This window comes from Lates calcarifer, linkage group LG2 (genome assembly GCF_001640805.2).
Source record: "Lates calcarifer isolate ASB-BC8 linkage group LG2, TLL_Latcal_v3, whole genome shotgun sequence".
NCBI lineage: Eukaryota > Metazoa > Chordata > Actinopteri > Centropomidae > Lates > Lates calcarifer.
In genome coordinates this window covers 28,888,792-28,910,991 of record NC_066834.1, presented here as the reverse complement: position 1 = coordinate 28,910,991, position 22,200 = coordinate 28,888,792, and the positions used below count along the sequence as shown (strand labels likewise).

Here is a 22,200-nt window from a genome sequence, read left to right as displayed (position 1 = left end):
GTCATCTGCTGCCCGTGTGTCACTTTGCTGCTCACTATGTGAGGGCCATGTTGTTGGGTGCAGTAGTGTTATACTGACAGCCTGTCATGACAGTACCTCTCTGTATTACAATTTAGGATCTCCCATTGTATTTCACTGGTCCAGTTATGTCTTCTGCTATTTATGAGGGAATGCCGGTGTAATTTGAGTGTTGTTTATGGCACGTTAATGAATTATCCTGCCGTCAATATCGTTCCTGCCATTTCGTCACAAAACACGCAGTTTGTTATTTCCCAAATACACTCTTGAGAGCTGTTTGAATGTGCCTGCACTGAGATATTGATTTCATGTGTGTCACAATGTGAGAAGCGGCAGTAATTACAAGATACTTGAATGTGAGCACAGGGTCATGTGGGCTAAATTCATGTGAGTTGGTTTTATCTCATTAAAATGTAAATAATAAACTGATGAGGTGTAAACTGTTTCCCTTTTAAAACGTCCTGATGAGTTTGGTAATGAGGCTGGTATTATCCTTTGGGTTTAATGATACTTGGCTAATTATAATTTGGCATAGTTTTTTTTCTGTTGTAACCTCTGTTATCACAGTCTGACATATGGTATCATTTACTGTGGTAACACTAAAGACCACTCACAGTGCAACGGTTGGCTTCTCCTTTGTCTCGCCAACAGAAAAGTAGGTGGGCAGTTGTTATGCTGTGGTGTGCTGACGTTAAGAAAACTGAGTGGTTGAGCGACTGGATGAGGTCACAGGCGTCTGTACTTAAAATCAGGGTGAGTCTTGAAGTCAAACAGGGTTTTTACATTCTGCATACTTGTTGCATCAAGGGACAGAGGACAAGGTTGAGTGAGTGACACCACTAGATTTTTCTCTATTTCTTATTAGCCTATTTTCAATGTGTGCGGGATTTTTTTGAAAATGTGAGTAATGTAAACCTGATAAATACTTTAGCAAATATTGGTTTAAATAGCCAGAGTTAAGCCGTAATTCTTGAGCCTGTCAAAATGCGGGAGTATTCAGACGGGAGGCAATCATCAATTTTAGTAGTAACTGAGCAGATGATTAAAAAAGTAAACATGTAATTAGTGTTGGTTGTGGATCCTCGCTTCTTAATTTTCTTGTGATTATGAAGTAGGCTTAGCTGAGCAGGAAGGAAGAACTGAATGTGGCTGTGGAGCGATTTGGGTGTCACCAACATTCCTCCTTTGAGAGACACTTAATGGCACCTGATTTGTTTTGTTTGCTTTAATATGCACGGTGCTTGCTTTTTTTTATACTATGTAACTGACTATGATGTGAACATCTACTGTTGAAATGCCTGGCGTGAATTGGCAACTTATCGTGTTAGCTCACAGCTAGGCTGACCTGTAACTAAGCTTGCTGATCACTAATGCTGCAGTTACCTATACTGCAGCTTCACAACACACTGAGCCAAATCTGTCTCACCCCTTCAGACATTTGTCACTTTGCTTAGAAAACTTCTCAGGATATTTCAGTTAATATTACACTGGTGAGGATCAAGTCGTTTTAGCAGTTTTATATTGTGTTTAACTAAACATTTCTATCAGCAGAGGGTTCAAGGGTTTTAAATATTGATTTGAGTTGTTACTAACCAAACAGGACTTCCTTTATAATAAACATTTCAGGGCAGTTGTGGTATTAGTGTTATCTGTGTTCAGTCCAACAGAGTTGTTGTCACAGCTGTTGTGTACAGCTTGTCTAAATGCATACAAATGATATTTTAAAAATGTGTGTAAAAGAGGAAGTGATATTATTGAGGGAGTTGAGGGAAATGAATTACCAAAGAGACTGACACAGTGGCGAGAGTAGTTCTTCCACTGAGGCCATGTATATCAAATGTCTGAATTCCAGATGAAGGTCTTTGTCTGTTGCTTTTTAAACTTACCTGAAATAACATTCAGTGTAGAAGCAAATGCATCCATCAGAAGCTAATATCTGTAAATATGTAATTACATGAAACAAAATAATTACTTGTATGTACAACATGAAAAAATAATTAATTATGGAAAACAAGTTAGATAAATGAATACAACTGAAAGTCACAGCTCAGTAAAAATAAAAACCAGTGAACGGATGTTCATTTGAAAAGGTATATAAATGTATTAGTCTGTGTATCGTTGTCTAAATGAAGAGATTTGGTCCAATTACAAAAGCCTGCAAATATTTTTGACTTCAGCTACCTCATAGCATATGGAGCAATGCCTTTAGCAATGTTATTGAGTGAAAAGCTTCAGAGTAGGTGCAATTATATTAGCTACATCACTAATCTGTTGCTAAATGGGCTGCTGGTATAACTCGGGGTTTTCTCTCAGTTTTCTGGAGGGCTTGGGTGCTGTGGTGTCTTGCATTTTCACGTCATTTTGGACCATTATCATTACGGTATTTATAAAAACGCAACACAGGTTATTGTTTTTCACAGCACACTCAGATATTAAGCAAGATGAAAAGCAAAACAAATGTGCTCATTGATGAAGTAAACACTGTGTCCTGAAGTAATTCTTCACATTGTAGTGAGTGCCGTACAAAACAGCATTTGTAATCAAGACTCATAGTGAATGGATTTTAACTGAAAGTTCTCACTCCTCCACAGCCATTTGACGATGTAACAGTCTTTGGCTACAAAATTTCTGTTCCTTCAGACATCTTTAGGCAGGACACTTCCACAGTCTGTGTCACTAACCAGCTGACTGCACTACTGTAGCGGGTCAGTTCCTCTCTCTGAATCATTGTCCCTGACAGTTAGCATTTTGTCTTTTTGAACTGAGCTGTAATTCTGGGCTGTTTTGACAGATTTTCTTCTTGGTTCGTTTCTGTTGTAAATATGTTGGGAGACACTTTGACCTTGTTTTAATTCATCGTGCGTTTTTTTCTTTGTGGCTGTGTAACCTGTTCCACCAGCCTCCAGAAACTCCTGCAGGTTAAACTGGGCAAACAGAAACACCTTTAGGGCTGATTAACTTCGAAAGACTCACTGTAGACTAACGTGAAAACACTTGCTAGCCTAGCTACAACCCATAATGCAACACCCTGTAAAAGAACATAGTCATGCTTGTACTCTCTCCATTCCTAATAAAACCTAATTTACATACTAACAAAATTGTCCTATAGTCAGACCAATATAGTATCCTTCCTCTCCAGGAGTGGTGGAGAACTCTGAGCATAATTTTTTCCACTAAGTCTTATAATGGTAGGGAAAACCCTGTAACTGGAACTGCCTCCCTTTCTCTAAATAATAATTGAAACAGAGGGCTGACCCGATGCCTGGAGGCAAAACACTCAGTGGTCACTTTATTAGGCACGCCTGTACAATCTAATGCAATCAAATGCAATCAAATACAACTGCTCTGCTATACAGGCTACTTTTATGATGCCTGTAATGCTCAGGTTTTGTGGACGTTGTCGGAAATGTGTAAATGTTTATTAGAGATCATAGTTGGAGGTGGTGTTGTATTGGACTGCATTACATTGAGAGGTTTTTCTGCTGTTATTCCCATTTCCATACATGTGGGAGGAATAAAATTGAATTCATACTTTTCCGTGGCGGGGCTGTTGGCTAATTTGTGCAATTGCATTGCATTGTGCCGGTTCACCTTGTAAAGTGAAAACCAAGTGTGTAAGCAGATTTGATACGAGGAAACTGATGTTACAACACTTAAAAAGTGTCCTTAAAAGAGTTAATGGGTTGAATTATAAATTCACTGAAAATGACTAATGCTCATCTTCATTGGTGGTGCTTTATGCAGTAGCTTGAACTGTAAAAATTTTAATGTGAAAGGTCTTGGTAATAGTATTTTAAATGACTATTTGAGTGCACAGCAGAATGCCCCAGCCACCTCTAAACACATCATTCATGATTCACAACAAACTGTCAAGGGAAATTTTTTTTGTTTGGCGTGATGACAGAGTGATTTAAAATTCTCAATTTTTGTCTATTGGATGACTAATCCTGGATACAGTATCATCATAGGAGTGCTATTACACAAAATGACTGGAGAAACCCTGTCCCACAGTAGCCTTGAATGAGGAGAGCAAATGTGACTATGATACAGTAGGAGGCATAGAATAGGAGCACTGTATTCAGCGCTGTCCAGTCATCTCAGGGTTACAATAGAGTTAGCACTTTGGATAATGGTTTTAACAGACTACAGGCGCAGCTGACCCTCCTGGCTCGAAACAACAGTTTAGAGGCAAAACTGTATCAGCAAACAATTACAGCATGAGCCGAGATCTGTGTCTCTGACTATTCTGGCTACTGTAGCTCCACTGTCACATGATATATTGCTTTGTCTTTTACATAAGATCATGTTTCCTTATGGCTTGGTCAAAACGTGTCAGTCACCACATTACAACAAATTGCCCACGCTCAAATCAGTTAAACGTAGGTTAACATTTTTCTGTCTATGACACCTAAAGTGTGTGTGTTCTCTCCTCGGCTACAGCCACTCAGTGGGCTGCCGTCGCTGCCTCAGGCATTTAAACTCCACCCTCGAGCGGCCACTTTACCTCGTAGTGAGACTCGGCTGTGATCCCTCAGCATCCAGGGCGTAGTCTAGCTTTCCAACCACACTTCTCCACCTCTTCTGCCAACCCAGTATACCTAAGCATTTTCCTTTCGCAAGCTTCATCTACTATATCCTCCCATGTGAGTGTAAACACCAACGTTTGCTGCTGTGTATCTGACCACAACATCAGGTCTGGCCTTGACGCCCTGCTCACTACTTCCTGTGGGATTATCAAATGCCTGTACTTAGCTGGGCTCTAGTACGCCTGCCCAAAACTGCTGTTGGGGTGGCTGTTCTTCCTCATGGACAAAACAGATTAATGTTTACCCCTCTGTTTCTGTTCTTATTCCACTGAACATGGAAACTGCTTCAAAGGGAGGAAACAAAACCTCAAATTTGGACCAAGTGTTCTTTGTTTGTTTTGTCTTTGTTTGGTCTCATGTGAATAGTTTTGCTGTGAATGTTGACATGTGTAGGTTATACAGGCTTCATCTGTGTTACAGTTTTACAGTCGTGATGGATCACGGGGAAAGATTCGCCAGTGAAATCATCACCAGGCTCTCTAAACTTTGAAGATTTATAACTAGGCTCTATTTCCTTCTTTTTTTTTGTGTCCTGCCAGGTGAGCTGTGATTGTCCCTTTCTTAGTCTCCCTGTGCACCTGCATGTACCGTGGGCGGCCTGGCCTGTCGGTGAGGCGTTGTGCTCAGAGACTGTGCTGCACTAGGAGAACCCATGGCTTCTGGCCCTCCATCTCCCTCGGTAGGCCGCAGGCTTAAGCTGCTGGAGTTGCTACTCGGGCCTCTGTTGGTCTTGTTGGTTTCTGGGCTGGGACCAGCGCTGGGTCAGAAGGTCTACACCAACACATGGGCTGTCCACATACCTGGAGGTCAGGAGGAAGCTGATCGAATTGCCAGTAAACATGGATTCATCAACCATGGACATGTAAGTAAAAAGCTGCATTTTTTGGCTCTTTTCTTCTCCTGCATTTGCAGCTGTGTAAAGTTTGGAAATAATAAGGAAGTCAAAGTGCTGACACTTTAGACTGGGAGTGATACAAGGTCCATAAGTGAAATAAAACCAAGTACATTTTGACTATGCAAATACACTGGGGACTCACTGGCTTCCCTAAAACTTTGCATATGTAGAGATGAGCTTGCTTCCATTTTTCACAATGTGTCCGATTGCTGTGTGTTTCTGTATTCCATCAATATCCAGATATGGTCAGTTATGTTGTGATATCTGAATTATTTATGATGCTTCTTTATTATTTCAAAGTTCATTTTATTGGGCCTTCTTGTTTGCCCAGTTGTCAGAGAGCATAGAGCAGTAGGGTTATATCTCTTTTCTCTTTGTTTCTCAATGTTTCCTCTTGTTTTCCACTTCAAACCCATCAAAAAACAAAATACTGGACTTCTTAAAAGATGTTAATAATTACCAATCGTATCTCTTGGGTTAGTCAGTCAGAGAACCTGCAGTGAAAACTAATATTCAGCCTAAACATGCTCTTGTCAGTGGTTCATTGTTTGTATAAGCATTTTGACATGATAGATGTGTTGCAAGGAGCAGGATGTTGGTAGGACTGGTACTTGTTTCACAACAATCGTTTTTTTATTCCATCCTGGTCGTTTGCTACCTAGCTGTGAATTTTCTGCGTGTGCCTGTTGGTGAACTGGTAGTCTAAAGCTAGAGCCCACAACTATGCCTAAAGCTAGGACCTTATCTGAGGATTACTATAACCTACAAAGGCTAGACAAATGCCTCATAACTTGAGATGAGTCAACTTAGGAAGAGCAACGTGAACTTAAGATGATGTTTAAAAATGATCCAGTTCAAACATTTAAAATGATCTTAGCCAAACAGCAACAGGATAAAGAAACATCCCAAACAGCTCACACTGTGTGATTTTTATCTCCTGGCTGACAACAGCTACTTGCTCAGACTTTAACAATCTCTGCCCGTCATGGTCTGATTAGTCTTGACATTCAGTCTTAATTATAACTGACCAAACTATCATTAAACTTTTCTGCCTTGTTCAGTTTAATCAGTCTTACACACAATTTTTAGCAAAACAATTCATTACAAATTTAAGTCCCAGTCTTTACTTGTGGTTGTGTGTGACTTTTAGTTTTACAACTGCTTCTTCCATATTGAGAAAGATTTATATTATTAAGATCTTGGTTTTTCAGGCACAGTAGGTGTGGGTGATGAATTAAGGATAAACATTTCCTGTGTGCTTCAGTGACGTTTTCCTCTATTTACGACTTCCTGTTTGACCTCAGTGGAAACTAATTAGCCAAGTTATCCTTTAATATCATCATGTCCTCTCTAAACAAAATTACTTAGTCTTCAGTAGGACTTTAGGAGGAGTTTTTTGTTATTGTTGTTGTTGTTGTGTTTTGTTGTTCTTAAGGGTTCAACAGTTACTTATGTATTCCTAACAGTAAGTGAAAGTGATGGGAAAAGTATTTTAATACCTTAAGAAAAGTGTTTGAGGTACCATTCTTTGCAATAAAATAACAGACACATGAGGCTTTAACCATACAGTTCACTTTTCTTTCAACCACAGTCTCTAAACGAACTTGCAGAGTATCTACCCATCCAGTTACCAAATCTTTCTGGATACATGGAAAAAAAATTGGAGATGTGTTGTTGTACTCACTGATATGATCAACTACTCAGAATACCATGTCATTTTCCACAGCAGCATTTTAGGATCGTGTCATCGTAAACAGTAGACCTGTAATTTGGATTGCATAACATACCATAACACATTCAGGCTCAGTAAGTGTCAATGACACTCTGTTTAGTGTGGTATTTCTACAAAATATATCAAAGCAATCTGAGAATAATTGTCAAGCTAAATATGTTTCTGTAGTTGTATTTTACAAAATGAAACCCCAAGCCTAATAGACAGAGAACAAGCAGCTCTTCATGCAGATGTTTAACTCCCTAGTCTCACCACCATATGGTCATGACCAGGAATGTTACTTGTGCTCTGAATCACAGCACGCAGACTAATGAGTAATTCTGCACACTTAAATCCTTAAACTACATATTAACCGTGGACAACAGGGAATCCAGACAATTACACCCATGTACTCACAAAACATGGAGACGATGAGCTGTGCAGTTTGGCCCGTCTCAGCAACTTGCTTAAAACCACTTTATGATATTTTGAGGGAGAGAAAATGGACCATTGTGTCTGACCAGAGCGAGATTGACGAGCTAATTTTGACACAGCCTCTAAGATGGAAAAACAGCAGTGCAGGGGCCCGTCTAATGAAGCAGGCCTAATAAAGTTAGCTGGATTGATGCTGAGTAAAGCCTTTAGCTCTCTCAAATCTGAGACATGGACTCGAGTAAAAACAGATGTTCCAACTTTTTACTCAAAGCAGTTATCCTTCTTCTTAAACCAGCTTCATGAGATAGATCTCTGATCCGGTGTAGATTTTTTTTGTTGCAGAGAGAAGGTGGGTTAGAATAACCCAGCTATGACCCACAGCACTGCTGAAAAAAAACCTTACCCAGTATGTGTGGAAATAACTATGGCAACCATTTTGTAGTGCTCGGCACTTCACAGTTACCTATGTCCAAAATGAGCATGCGTTAGGCTGCTCACACCACATGAAAAAGTCAGTTTGAAGTATCAGGAATCCATGAGACAGAAGCCTGTTCACTGCTAAAGAGGAGAGCCTCCACGTGCATATGCAAGTTATTCCTCCACTTCAGGAGGCTCTTGTAGTGTTGAAATGAAAAATGCATAAAGTACATCATTAGATAAATAATATTATAACACTGACCTGGTTGTGCTGCCCGGGCGTTTTTGTGGCAGGATAACATGAGTTACGTTTTGAGCTGCAATGATAAATTGATTAAACAATTAGGCAATCAAGAGAAAATTTATTTGGCAACTATTTTGATAATTGATAGCCTCTCAAATGTGAACATTTTGTCCTTTGAAGTATTATAAAAGTAAAATCTTTGGATATTAGACTGTTGATTGCACAGAGCAAGACATTGGAAAATTTCACCTTGGGTTTATGAAAACTGATGATTTTGACATTTCATAGACTCATAGACATTTCAAGAGTCATGCAGCACGAGAGCTGACAACATGACATGGCCATGATAAACCTTTAAGTAAATGACATGGAACAGTCACATCTGTTTAGCCCTCAGCATGTTATTGATGAATTCTCTCTGTTCATTAACTTTGAAAGGTGAGCTATAACCACAAGTGATGACTAAAATAAAGATGCTCTCGTGTTCTGCGACGCCCTGACAGCATAACGTCACTGTTCACTGATTAAAATGAAGCCATTACTTTAGAGCTGGGAACAAACAAATCTGTTAAGCCCATTTTTTTTTTTTTTTTTTGCCTACAGCTGATGGGAAATGAGAGTTGCTTCGTGAGCTATGTGTGGCCAGGCGTGGTGTGTTTGCGCTGTGGGGCTGTGCATGTAGCCCTGTGTCTGACTCTGCTGGTGTGTGCAGGTGTTGGCATTAGGCAGGAGAGCTTGAGGGGAGGATCAAAGACTGCAGCTGGGCAGGTTTTATAGCTCTGATGGTTGTTTTTATTTTTTCCATCACTCATTCAGCTCACACTATGGCATCCATACAACCCCTACCCTAAACATGTCAGATGTTCCTCCATTGTGACGCATTGAGCGTGTTGCCTTTAAGGTGTCTTTGCATAGACTTGTCTTTGTACACGCAATAATTAAGACCAACAACATGTTAGCTGAGTGTTCAGTGCAGCTGTCTTATTACTGCCAGAAAGTTCTGCATTCGATCCCCCTAGCAGGCAACTTGAATGTTAGTTGACAAAAACAATTCTGACCATAGTGGTTTGCTAATTGAGGTTGGTTGATTTCAGTGGGGCGGATGTGACTCAGGAGGTAGAGCGAGTAATCAAATCCCTAATCACTAATCATAGGATTGGTGATTTGATCCCCAACTCCTCCTGTTCATGTGCTGAAGTGTCCTTGGGAAAGACACCGAACCTCAAATTGCTCCTGATGGTCAGACTAGTTTAGATTACATGGTAGTCCATCTGTGTGTGAGTGGGTGAATGTGAGGCTGTGGATGAAAGCACTATATACAAATGCAGCCATTTACCATTTATAATAAATCTGAAGACCTTATGTTACAGACGTTGCACCTACTGAGTAGATCATAAATTTCAACATGATTTTGCTTCATATGAACATACTCCTTTTCCTAATGCAATCCTGTGTAACTCCTCCTAACTATAGAATTAATCTGTCTGTTTGTCACAATTACAACTGCATCTATGGATTAATATGTAGGATAAGATAAATCATTCAGTTTTTCAGTTGTGAAAAATGCCCATCTGTGTTTCCTAGAGGAGATGGTGACATTTTTTTTTGTCTGACCAACAGTCCATGACCCCAAAGATACTCATATTTTTACTAAAAAATGCACAGAAGATTAGTCAGTTACATTGTCCTCGTCAGTCATCTTCATTACTTGAATTATTACTATAATTAATCTTACATTTTCTGAGGTGATTGTGGTGAGGCGCGCCCATTTTTTTTTTTTTAACTGATGTTAAATGAAATCTGTTGGCTTGATGTGTGACTGTTGATCCAAAGTCATCAGATAACTGACTGAGTGTGACTCGTTACTTACCCAGTGATGTAAGGGCTCTGTTTAACAGTTGTCCGTTGGGTGCAGATTGGCTGCCTGATAGCCACCTGTTCTCCTTTTTCACTGTGTGGCTCTAGTAATTTAACATGTTGAATCAGTGACAGCTTTCTGATTTCAGACACAGTTCTCAGTCTGTTTTCCATCCATATGACGTGACAGTTTCTCTGGGGCATGAAAATGGTTGCCTAGTTTGTTTTGTTTGGTTTTTTCCGTAATGTTTTTAACATCAGGAACACAGACAACTGACTGGTCATGTGGCATCTGTCCTTATTTGTTGGTGCCAGTTGTTTAAGGTTGCTTTGGTGTGTCGGGGGCCAAAAGTCACTTGAGGTCCATTCCTTTTTTCTGTCAGTTCTGATCAATCAAGGGGAACCAGCCAGTGTGACAGTGGGTTTGGGGTTGACAGTGGGTTCGTTTGTCAGTGAGCAAACTTTATGGTAACATTATCTGACAGCAGCAATTCATGTAAAACCTTGATGCACTACGAGCACCAACTGTGTCGTCTGGCAATAGAAGTCCTCTCCTTTTTCTCTTCTCCTCCTCAGCAGAGATGCAGTAGGTGATGCGAGGAAAGAATATTAATATTAATGTACCTGAAATGAAGTGGACTATCTGTTTTAAAAGTAAAAGGTTGCTGTGACCATGTAATGTGCAAATGGATTACACCTCTTACTTTGACTCCACTGCTGGATTATAGGGCCATTTCAGAACAAGGGGAATAATTAAAACTAAGTTTAAGTAATAAAATTAAAAAACGGCTGACTCACTCAGTGGTAAATGGGTATTAACTGCCAACTTGCATCTCTGGGTGGTTATTTTACATTTTAAAGACCTTTTCTTGCCCACATCATCAGACTTGCGCTGCAGTTTTTCAAGGGGAACTTAAATTCTTGTGCTATGTCCTGTTCAATTGCACCTCCATTATGCCAGTATTTAAATAAACAGTGGGATTAGAGGGATTGCTCTTAGTAGTAAGAAGTGATTTGATAATGAGGACTGACACAAGTTAAATCTGAAGAATTGCCATGAATAGGATCAAATGGCCACAAGATCAAAAGCTTAATTGAAAAATGTCTCAAATTGTGGTTGCTGCTCCAACAAGAGCGCCCATTTTTATTTGATCTGGTAAGCTTAGCAGCTGCTTAAAGTAGTACTGTAGATAGAACTCTTTTATATTTTTTAGGTCAGTCATGTTTTGAAACATTGTTCCTCTCTGCCTGTGGCCTGAGGCTTTCACCACCTATTACATCTTGTATGCAGCTCATGAAAGTTCCCTCACTGATGATGCAGCTTAGAGTCTCAATATTTAACTTGCTGTTTGCAATGTTGCATGACTACATTCTGGCTCCACTCTACCTTGTGTTTACTGCCTTTGGATTAACTCCATTAATCTGCTTGTTTAAAAAACAACCCATTACTGTTCATTACCACCACAACAGAGAGGTGAAGCTGCAGCATCAGAACCGTAACAACTTTTCACTTGTGTTACAATGATTACGTTTTAGTTTTTAACATAACAAAAGTTATGTTTACCTGCATAGACTTTGTGTCATTTGGGTGTCAGTGTTAATGGCACCATTTCCAAGAAAGTATTTGTGTCTCCTGCTTCCTCCTACAGCAGGATGAAGCAGGAAACACAAATATGAAAAGAGGTTCCTGGTAACGTGGAAAAATTAACGAGACACAATGACGTGAAGATACAATATAAATCTCTTCTTTGTCTTCATAACCAGAGTTCTCAGAAAAATAAACAACTCAACTATATCTACACTCACTTGAAAGTAAAAGTGCAGCATTTCTCAGAATCGTGTTACTTCCCCTCTCGCTAACAGTGGTTTCTGTTACCGATGGTGGACAAAAACTGGCTGTGTTCATACGGCTGGCCTGTTTAGAGACCAGATGCCTTCAGAGCTTGTTCTCCTGGGCCACCCCAGGGCTTTGCATGTAAGGCAGGATTGTATTTGGCACACTGTGCCCTCACTGTACTCACGTGGCACGATCTTGACCTATTTGTAGTTTCTAATGTGTTGATTTCTTCCTCCTCTCTGAAGAGGTTAGACTCTTTTATGAAGATTATTAATATTCTGTTGGGCACAAGATTAAGGGAGGAGCAAAAGAGGTGGATATTATCTGTAGTTCTGATTAAGTACATGAAATAACGCTCTCCTATCAGTAACTCATGACACAGCACTGCACTTAAAGGCAACCTCTGTGAGATGTTCACTTTAATCTAGTCCACAATTTTCTTAGTAGTTTAAAAGATACGGCTGAGGGATGAACTTCTAATCTCTTACTTCCACATTTGGTTGGTTTTCCCTTGTATTTTTTACAGCCTATTTTAAATTGTAACTCCTTCCCCAGCGGACCTTGCAGTATTAGATATTACAAGATCTTTTACTCAGATGCCTTAATCTCGACATAATATGTGTAATTTGCATGTGATGTCTGGTGCTTTTAGATTATATTTGCTTTTAGATTATATTTACACAAGAAGTAACACAAGTGGTAACCCTCTCAGTGATGTGAACATACTAATGAAGCAGAGAGATTCACCATTCACTTCTATTGGCCACAGCCAGTGTTAGCCGTTAGCCGATTTCCATCCAAATCCAAAAACTCACTGGGAATTATTCAGTCACATTGGACATGAGCATATTCTCTAGGTTTGTATCATTTTTTTTAAACCTGTGCTGTCAGTGCTGTATCGTTAATAATGTGGACTATATGTAGTATGTGGGGCAAGGGATGGAAACATGTTGACTTAAATGTTTTTAATAAATAAAAATGCAATTTCACCTTGATTTTACATCGTATACTTTTGAACGAGTGCTCTCCATTTTCTCAGTTTGTTATGAAGTTGTTGGTTTTTATCTCACCGGCAGACACTGGTAATTGTTGAAAGTCTCACTCTGTCGTTCTCTTAGTCAGGATTCTATGGAGATAAAACTGTGTAAACTGCAACACCTCAATTTGGAGGCTCTGCTAAACTGTTGGTCCTGCATTGCCTGATAAGGGCTAAATTATTTCTGACCCATCTCGCAGTTTGAAACTGCATTGCAAGGTATAACCACACTGAATTACAAAACACCAGAAATGAGAAGCTGCAGGTATGGAGTCCATAATTGGACTCCGGAGAATTGAAGCAATTAACTGTGGGGAAATTGGGGGCTTGAAGAAATTTGCTGGAAAATCATCTAACAGGATATGATGGGGCCCAGAGATGATGGGAGGAGAGGCTGCATCATGCTGAGTGTTGAAAGGAGCTGCTCTGCATGATTCGTACAGTCACACACAGGTGCTTCCTCTTTGTTGTGCTACATCGCCACCAAACACACACATCATCCGCCAGAAACCAGCCACTCAGCACCTTCAAAAAAAAAAAAAAAGCCCTATCAGGATTAAATCTGCACCTCTTTGCTGCTTCACCAAACTGTGGCTCCCCACCATGATGCTAGCATGTGTTTCATCTGACTTTGTAGCAAAGTGTGAAATGAACTTTTGAAATGTCACAAAACTTTGACTTATCTGTGTCTCTGCAGCAGCTGCACTGAGATGAATAGTTAGGTTTCCTCAGTAAAAAATGCAGCCATGACAGTACGCACGTCCACATGAAAAATGGAAAGAGCCTTTTAGGAATTAATTAATATTGAGAGGGTTATTGCTCATTTATATCAGCTAATATTTGCAATACTTTATGCTCCAAAGGTGAAAACAAAGACATGTTTTACAGTATTCTAAAGTAAACACAAAACTGAGTCATAAATAAGGGAAGCACAGCCTATTTAATTTGTGGAGGACAGATTATTTAAACTCAGCCTTTGGTGCAAACATCACTAAATCTTTAGAAATATGACAAATGCTTTTTCATCACTGTACGTTAAACATTTCCTTAACTGGCAAAAGAGTCTGTGTGAGCCTGAGAATATTTTTGCAATATCAATGCTTTTTTCCTGATTCAGCCCTCCCCATTCAGCGTTTTTAATCGTTTATGACAACAGTCTAGATGTAACTTGGATGGAAACCAGCTACTCGTCACTGTTTCTATTCATCCATGATACGTTACTAACTTACTATACCCTGAGGGCCTTTTCAGGTTCCTCAAGTCAAACATGTGGCTCACATACACCAGCTACATAGATTGCCACCTCTAAATATTTTATTATGCTTAAGCATGTTTTGTAAGCTGGTTTACTTGTGCAATATCTCCATTAATCTTTAACGCACCACTCTGTGTACTGTGGCTCTGCCCTACTTTAGCCAATGAGAGCTGATGGCTCAAACAGTGTGTGCAGCCCGATACAGTCTGTGTCCCTCAGAGATGGTGCTGCTTTGAAGTGCAGTAATGATAACGCTGCAAACACAGTTCAGTCAGAACTGTTGGATTTGGGCCCTTGTTTGATATGGACCCATTAAGAGGCTGGGCTTTTCATCCAGAGAGGGGAATGTATTGTTTCTCATCTCAGGGCTGGTTCATCAGCAGTGGAGTGGTGCATCTCTGCATTGTCTTTGGTCCCGCTGCCTTTGGTCCTTGTGTTGTTGTCATTGAGACATTGAGAGCGCCTCCCTTTATTCCACTCTCCGGCCTCTGTCTCACTAAACAGAACCAGATCTCTCTTCGTCTCAGTGCAGGTGCTTTTTTTCTTTGAAAGTTAATGAACTGCAGAGATTGGCTTATCCTGTTTGCTCTGCTGGAGACTTCTGTGTTGAGAGGAGGGACCTTGAAGCCAGTATACCTGAAATCAAATCCTAAACCAGTGCCATCACAAAATAATGTAACTAATACAGTATATTAGAATGATTTTGTTAAACTGCACTTCATGGGAAATTAACCTCTTAAATTATATGAAATTGTATGAAAATGTCAGCAAAAATGATGGCAGGGAGAAAGTGGTTTTAAAATCTGTCAGCGAACCTACATGTTGTGTTCTCATTCCTTCAATCATTGTAATTCATAGAGGAAATCTTTGTTAATCATTTAAAGAAATAAGATGACGCTGAATCTCAGAAATCCAATAACTACAAGGTGAACCTGAAAACATTGGAACACACTACATTTTCAGAGAAAATGTGGTCATGATTTTGGCATCTCACTAGAATCTCCGGAGAGCAAGATTTTTAAAAATGTTTTTGTCAAATGCTCAGATAAATAGGAAAAACACGTACGCTACATTTTATAAGACAAGAGCGCAAGTATGATTCAGTAATGGAATACTTTTTGATAACTGCAAAATGAAAAATAAAGAAAGATAAACGAGTTCTGATCCCTGAACTTTGGTCTATCTGTCATCATTCTTCAGTAGCTGCTTCATGGAACAAAATAGACTCACGCCTACACACTTCTCACAGCTGCAAAACAAACTGGGCAACTAGAGAATTGCCTTTAGTTCATTTGATCCACTTATAACCTTGTTATTTTTATGACAGAATGTGCAGGATGAAAGCTACCAATCTGATCTTAATCATGTCTAAATAGGATGATTTTTTTTTTTTTTTTTTTAACATATTTACTTGTGTCTCTGAACCTTCCAGATGTGATGACATAAGGGATTTCTGAACAGTCTTTTGGGGTTTTTCTTAAGCAGAATGTTCAGGCAGCAGACTTTAAAGTCTTCATTCTACAACATGTTTGTGAAAAACGTTGCAACTGCAGTATAAGGTGCTATGTGTGTAGACAGTTTCTCTACACATAAATCTGTTTTGCTCCCAAAAGTTAGGAAAGGACAATCTGAACCTGACAATTTGAAACACATGTCACTCAAAGAAATTTGTTCTCTCAGCTCAGTATTTTCATTATAGCTCAGTCGCGGATAACATTTTGTCACCCTTTATGTGTTTATTTTTCAGATCAGGTTATTAATGAAGAAGACACTGCATCAGGTCAAACCAATGAATGCTATCTTGTCAAAAAAAAACAAAAACTGTCAGTGTTGTAACCCATAGTAATCGTAATAGAGGCAGACATCTTGAGAAGACAAAAACTGCACATGAATCTGAATCACAATGTAAGGATGACATAAACGTCTGGATGAAACTGCCGCTGGCTTGGCTCATTTTTCTTAAAAAAAAAAAAATGAACATCATTCTCAAAGGCTGAGATGAAAAAAAAACAAAAAAACAAATTGGTCAGCAGGAGGCCATCTCCAGCCTAGAGCAAAGGAATGAACACCCATGCTGCCAGGGGTCCTGGGAACTGCAGCAGCAACGGCCAAGCAGCACTCAGTCATTACTCTACTCTCCCACAGAGGAGCGATGGGGGCAGGGGTTGGTGCAGAACCACACACAGGTCACAGGGGCTGTAACAAGAGCCAGATGTGCTGAGGGGACACACGAAAATACATAGACAGGCACCTCTCTAGCTTTTAAGTATGAGCATTCTCACATGTACGTACACGCACACACACACACTCAGGAGGTTGAGGTATTTAAAGAATGTCTGCCCTGAAATGGAAAATAGCTACTTTTTGTTATGTTATGTGTGATAATAATAACACTAGGAATAATAGCAGTAGTCTGCTATTTTGGTTCATGTATTTTTACCCAATTTTTCTAACGAATAGCAACACTTCGCTTTAATATTTAAAACAACCCCTTGTAAACAAAGAATCTGTTCGTCAAATGTGTTATATATTACATATGTCCTGTAGCTTAAACCTGCAGGGGAAGTGAGCTCTGCTGCTCAAGATGTCTTGGTAAACTTAAATATAGTAGTAACAAGTAAAAGGTATAGAGCAGGAAGCACAAAATGAAAGAAATGAAAGGCTGTTTTGTTTTTCTTTGCTCTGTATCATCATACACAGGATATCTTTAGGTTTGGGCTTTACCAAATGACGCACTTGAGAAGATGTAATGGCCATTTTTCACAATTTTTGACACTTCACAGGCTCAACGATTGATTTATCAATCTAAAAAATAACAAACCGATTCATCGATTAATGAAAGTAATCATTAGTTGCTATTACTATTGTGACTTTCATAGAAGGAATGAGTCTTGTAGGTCAGCAGTGAAGACAGAAGAAACCGTATGAGCTTCTTCAGATCTTTAAGCTCCTTTTTTGTAAGTTACAATATATGAATATTATGTATTACACATTGCTACTTCCATTTTATAAAACTATCAGATTCTTTTTAAGTGTGCTGAAGTATGCCAGCTGTATCTTCATTCAGAACTATGTAAAGCAGCATCCTCATGTCCTAGTCATCTATAGGTACAGTCAAATAAATTCAATGCTCCTGGTTGAATTCTGGCCCATCCTCTGAACTCTCTCTCTCTGGCTTCCTGTCAATTTGCCCTTTATTTTCAACTGCTGAACAAAGGCGAAATGCCAAAATGAAAGGTAGGAAAGGCAAAGTGGAAACAAAATTTGAATATGAAGTGTATAAAATCATGTTTTTATGTCCTTCATTGGGATGTCGTGAAGAAACTATGAGGTTAAAGAGGCAGGCTTTTGAGCATAAGGTCACAAATTTGATCCCTGGACTAACACCATAAATCTGGGAGGGGAAATGAAGAAACCACTTTATGGAAGGAAGACAATTCACAGGGCCGTTAAACAATACTCTTAGCCGTCTGCTCCAGTGGCCATGAGATAAGTCTGAGGCTGTACTGGGCAACCTCCAGATGTGAATGTTTTATTGCAGCTGAAAACCAGCATCCAGCTAAATTAATACAGGCTTAAAAAAGTAAAATACATTAGTTCTTCACTGCTTGTCATTAGGTGATAAAGTTTAATATGAAAACCTTCAGGTCTCTGTCATCCTCAGTTCAGTGGCTGAACAGAGAAAGTTAAATTGTGAAGCTGCTGGCAGCTCAAGTGTTCAGCACTGTGTTAGAGGTAACTGATCTGTCTGTGGAAGTAGTTGGTTTTGGCTTGTACATCATGTCATGGAGCATGTATCGAGGACAGGACGCTCCTGTCTTATCTAGGCCTATACGACCCAACCTCACACACACACACACACACACACACACAATCTGACCTGGAGAGGCGGAGCAACCGTTTTGCGGTGCAGTTTGAAAAGGGTGAGGGCTTAGATCTGATAAGCCTTTTACAATGAAAACAATGAGGTGAATGTTTAAAGGCCTGTAACTGGCCTAATGGAGGCAGCAGTGTGGGAGGAATGCAGCATTTGGGTGGAGCTTTTTTTATGACGGCTGCAAGTGATGTTTTTTTTTCCCCTTCTTTTGTAAGAGGAGTCCTTCTAAGTTGTAACAGATCTGCAGTTTGGAGCTCTTTGGTTATGCTGCAGTGTAGCAGAGATGCTGGATTTAGACTGAAGATCAGGTGTCCTTATCACTTAGTTAGAGGTAGTTTAGCTACACAGGACTGCCAGGGGTGGGGAAAAACTGGTTTCTATTTGTCACCATGAGGATCAAATTTAACATAATGTGTGATTATTATAGTGTTTCCTTGTTGTGCTGTACAGGCTGTACAGTTTAGAAACGCATATACAGGATGTTTTGTGTGCCTGCCAACTGCAATGTTACGAAATTAGAATCTAAGAACCGTCTTGTTTCTCCTATCCGTTGTATCCTTTTCTTCTTAAGCCTGAATGACCTCAAGATGTCGATACAGTTGCTCTTATTCACATGCTGAGTCTGCCTCGGAAAGAATCTTGTCACAATACTGTTTGGCATAAAGGGGCTGATAAAAATATCAAGCCAACAAACAAAAACACTCTGTCTCCCTCTCTTGCGTTTTGTTGCACCTTTTTAATTCATATTTGAGAGCTTTTCAGCACTTCCAATCATGCACCAGGCCGTTCTCTCCTTGCAGCACTGCACTCTGAGTAGGTGCTTATTTGTTTTTGAATGTTTCCAGTAATGTTTTGGTAACCTGCCAACTTGGCAGAAATGATTCCTAAATGTGCTAGAGGTAGAGTTTTTTCTTTTTTTGTGTGTTTGTTCTTCCAGGATGTTATATCGTCTGTTTTATGGATATGACAGCCTCGTCGGGTCTCTCTGTGTTCTCCAGTTTTCAAGAAGTTGGCTAGTTTGAGCTCGACAGTCAAGTGACACAGGCTCTAAAACACAGGATTTCTTTCTAGGTCATCTGTCTGAGTTTCAGAGGAGGTGGAATTTATCAGGTCTGTGTACAGTATCAGTTGCTGGTGGTGGTGTGTTTGAGGGTTCATTAATATTTTATTGCTGATCTAAGCTATGCATCAATGAGTTACAGTCCTCCTTCCACTCCTCTCCCCCCACCCCATCAGGTGTTTGTGAAATTGAATCCCTGGATGCCTGCTATTGAAGACGGAGCTCATCTTCTTCATTGTGTGAGATGATTTTGCTGAGTGAAGCCATGCTGACTGAATTGAGGATGTTTTTATTCATTGGTTTTTCAAATGTGGGGGTTTGCTGCCACTGGGTTGTTGGATTGGGAATGATAAAGTAAGAATATATAACTGGGTTGTAACTGCCTGGAGGAACACTGTGCGGTTTGTGTTTCTTTTTTGTTATGTTGTTTTGTCATTTACATTAGGATTGAGTGATTAATGATAAAATCAATATCATAATAATTTTTTCTGATGATGAAATGATTTCTATCATATGTTAAATCAACCATGCAACCATTCAGCAACCTGCATTGTTGATCTCTTGATAATTTTTTGATCAATCCCTAAACTGCTCCAAAATGGTGGAAAATGCAAATCAAACCAAAACCCATGGACTGCACTAATATAACGCTTTTCTAGTCATATTGACCACTCAAAGCGCTGCACACTACAGGTCACATTCACCCATTCACACACACATTCATACAGCACAGTTCTATACATATGAAATGCTTTCTAACACATACATACACATTTACACACCAGTGGCACGTCAGGGGCAATGTGGGGTTCACTATCTTACCCAGGGATGCTTCGGCACACGGACTAGAGGAGCTGGGGATTGAGCCACCGACCTTCAGGTTGGTTGGTGACTGCTCTACCTCCTGAACCACAGTCACCCCATATATTATAATGATAGAAAACCAAAAGCAGCAGTTCTTTACATTTGAGACACTGTAAGCAGCAAATGTTAGCATTTTAGCTCAACACGTAACTTCAAGTAAGTAAAATTTGTTTTTTGATATTTTTTGGCAACCAATTTTGTTGGATGATTAAGTGCCTAATATCCTATTTCTAAAAATGTATGCAAGGTCATAGAATTTCAAGCTGGCTTTAAACCAATGATCTGGCTTCCATTAATATGCATATCAGACCAAACTCCATGTAAAACAAAAGTACATTTTTGATAAGAAATAATTCATTTAGACAATAGAAACTGGTGTAAGGATAACACCATGCTGTATAATTATCAAATAAACTGAAAGTTAATGTGTTTTATTTTATTAGTTTGCTTGCCTGGGACATTGCTCATTGATCAAGTGGAAAAAAGAGCTGTAAATGTGCCAGAGTTATCCCAGGAGGCTAATTTCTGTTGATAAATGGTAATATTGAATTATTGCCTAGTCCTAATTTACAAGATGTAGTTGGGTGATCAAATGCCTCTTAAAGCCTGTGTACCTCCTCCAGTGATTTTGTTGAATTATGGACAGTGTGTTTAAAACAAAAGAACCACCTTACCCTTACATTCATTTACATTACACTGTTAGGAAATACTGGCTTTATTAGTCTGTATTACAACCAGAACACAGTCCATATATCAAGTTGTATGTCTAAATATTAGATAAATGTATAAGAACCATAAGAGCTGATGTCGAAATAGGCTAGGTGATGAAGTGGGCTCTCAGAACCCCAAAATGTCCAGATTCCTGCCATATTTACCACAATATACAGGAAACTAACTACTCAGGAAGCACTGAAGAGGCTGTTTTGTGAGAAGTGTCCATCTGTTTGGATCTGTTTCTCTGGAGGCTGCTTCAGTTCAGGGAATGTTACCAATGTTTTGGACAGGATACTGTGGTGGCTATAGTTGGTGAGCCTCAGTGACTTGCTCTCATTCCCAGGGCAGCAGTCCAGACAACTTCAGCCCTCGTTTTCCCCTCAGTCTGCTCAGTCGCACACTGCTGTGGTACAGCGGAGATACTCCAGCTCCCAGGTTTCCCTGAGAATCCTGAGTTCCTTGTCATTCTAATACACAAAGTAAACCAGGAGAACTGCAATTATGGTGCATTGGAAATAGCTGATTTCTGTGCCGAGCTCAGCACAGAGGGAGCTTTCCCAACAAGTGGGTTCAGTGTTTAGTCCACAGAAAACAGCAAGCCTCCTACTGCTCTCCAGACCTATAATACTAGCTGTTTATGAAAGAACCTCTCTCTCCCCCTCTCTCCCTCTCCCCCCAACGCACAAAACACAGCCTGGAACCCTTTATTATCCTTATTTTGGCACCAGGTCGGCTTGTTCGTCTATTTTGGGACTGTTCTCCATTTTCCTTCTCGTCCCAACTCCTCAGAGACTGATATGGCTGGGTTACAGGAAACATGCATTGTGTTTTTGCACAGTCACAATTACATACTGAAAGAGAAATTACAGGGAACTACAGACTAATGTGTGACTCACTGGTACTGTCTTCATTCCGCTAAAGTTATTTTATGCTAACAACATGAGACCTCCCAAAAAAGGTTATGTGTAAAAATATGTGTTATCACCATCTCAAACAAAAACCAAACCAACAAAAGCAAATTAAAAGCATACAATCATATAAATAACGTGTTGAAGTATCCTCAGAAAGAGTGAGAATCATGTTGAAGAGTGTTTTCAGACTCTAGGAAATGGTTGTGGTCGGTCTTCCTGTCATTGTCCCAGCAGCGGTGTGGTTTGGGCAACCAGAGAGCTGAATCCAGCAGTTGTGGCAGTCAGCTGGACAGAGACTGGACCGGACTCTTGAAGAGAAAGGAATGTTCCTGTCTAGTGTGACCTGAAATGGCACCACAGGACTCACACACACACACACACACATAAAGAAACAGGGCACATAAAAAGGACAAAGAAGAGGACATGAGGTTGTGTCAACATTCAAATGACCCCACGTGTCATGTTCTGGGCAGTCAGCTGAGT

At 39.8% G+C, this 22,200-nt stretch overlaps 1 protein-coding gene across 4 annotated transcripts in view; it reads left to right on the top strand.

Moving 5' to 3' along the window:
* furina (furin (paired basic amino acid cleaving enzyme) a) overlaps positions 1 to 22,200 on the top strand; it is a 77,618-nt gene that overhangs the window by 2,036 nt on the left and 53,382 nt on the right. For 2 of the 4 annotated variants that reach the window (XM_018667902.2, XM_018667905.2), the window contains exon 2: positions 5,144 to 5,466. In XM_018667902.2, the coding sequence (XP_018523418.1) occupies positions 5,257 to 5,466 (210 nt within the window). In that variant the 5' untranslated portion in view covers positions 5,144 to 5,256. Of the gene's footprint in view, positions 1 to 777; positions 845 to 899; positions 919 to 5,143; positions 5,467 to 22,200 lie in introns of those variants that run through there. The other 2 variants (XM_018667903.2, XM_051077967.1) reach the window with 2 other exon arrangements.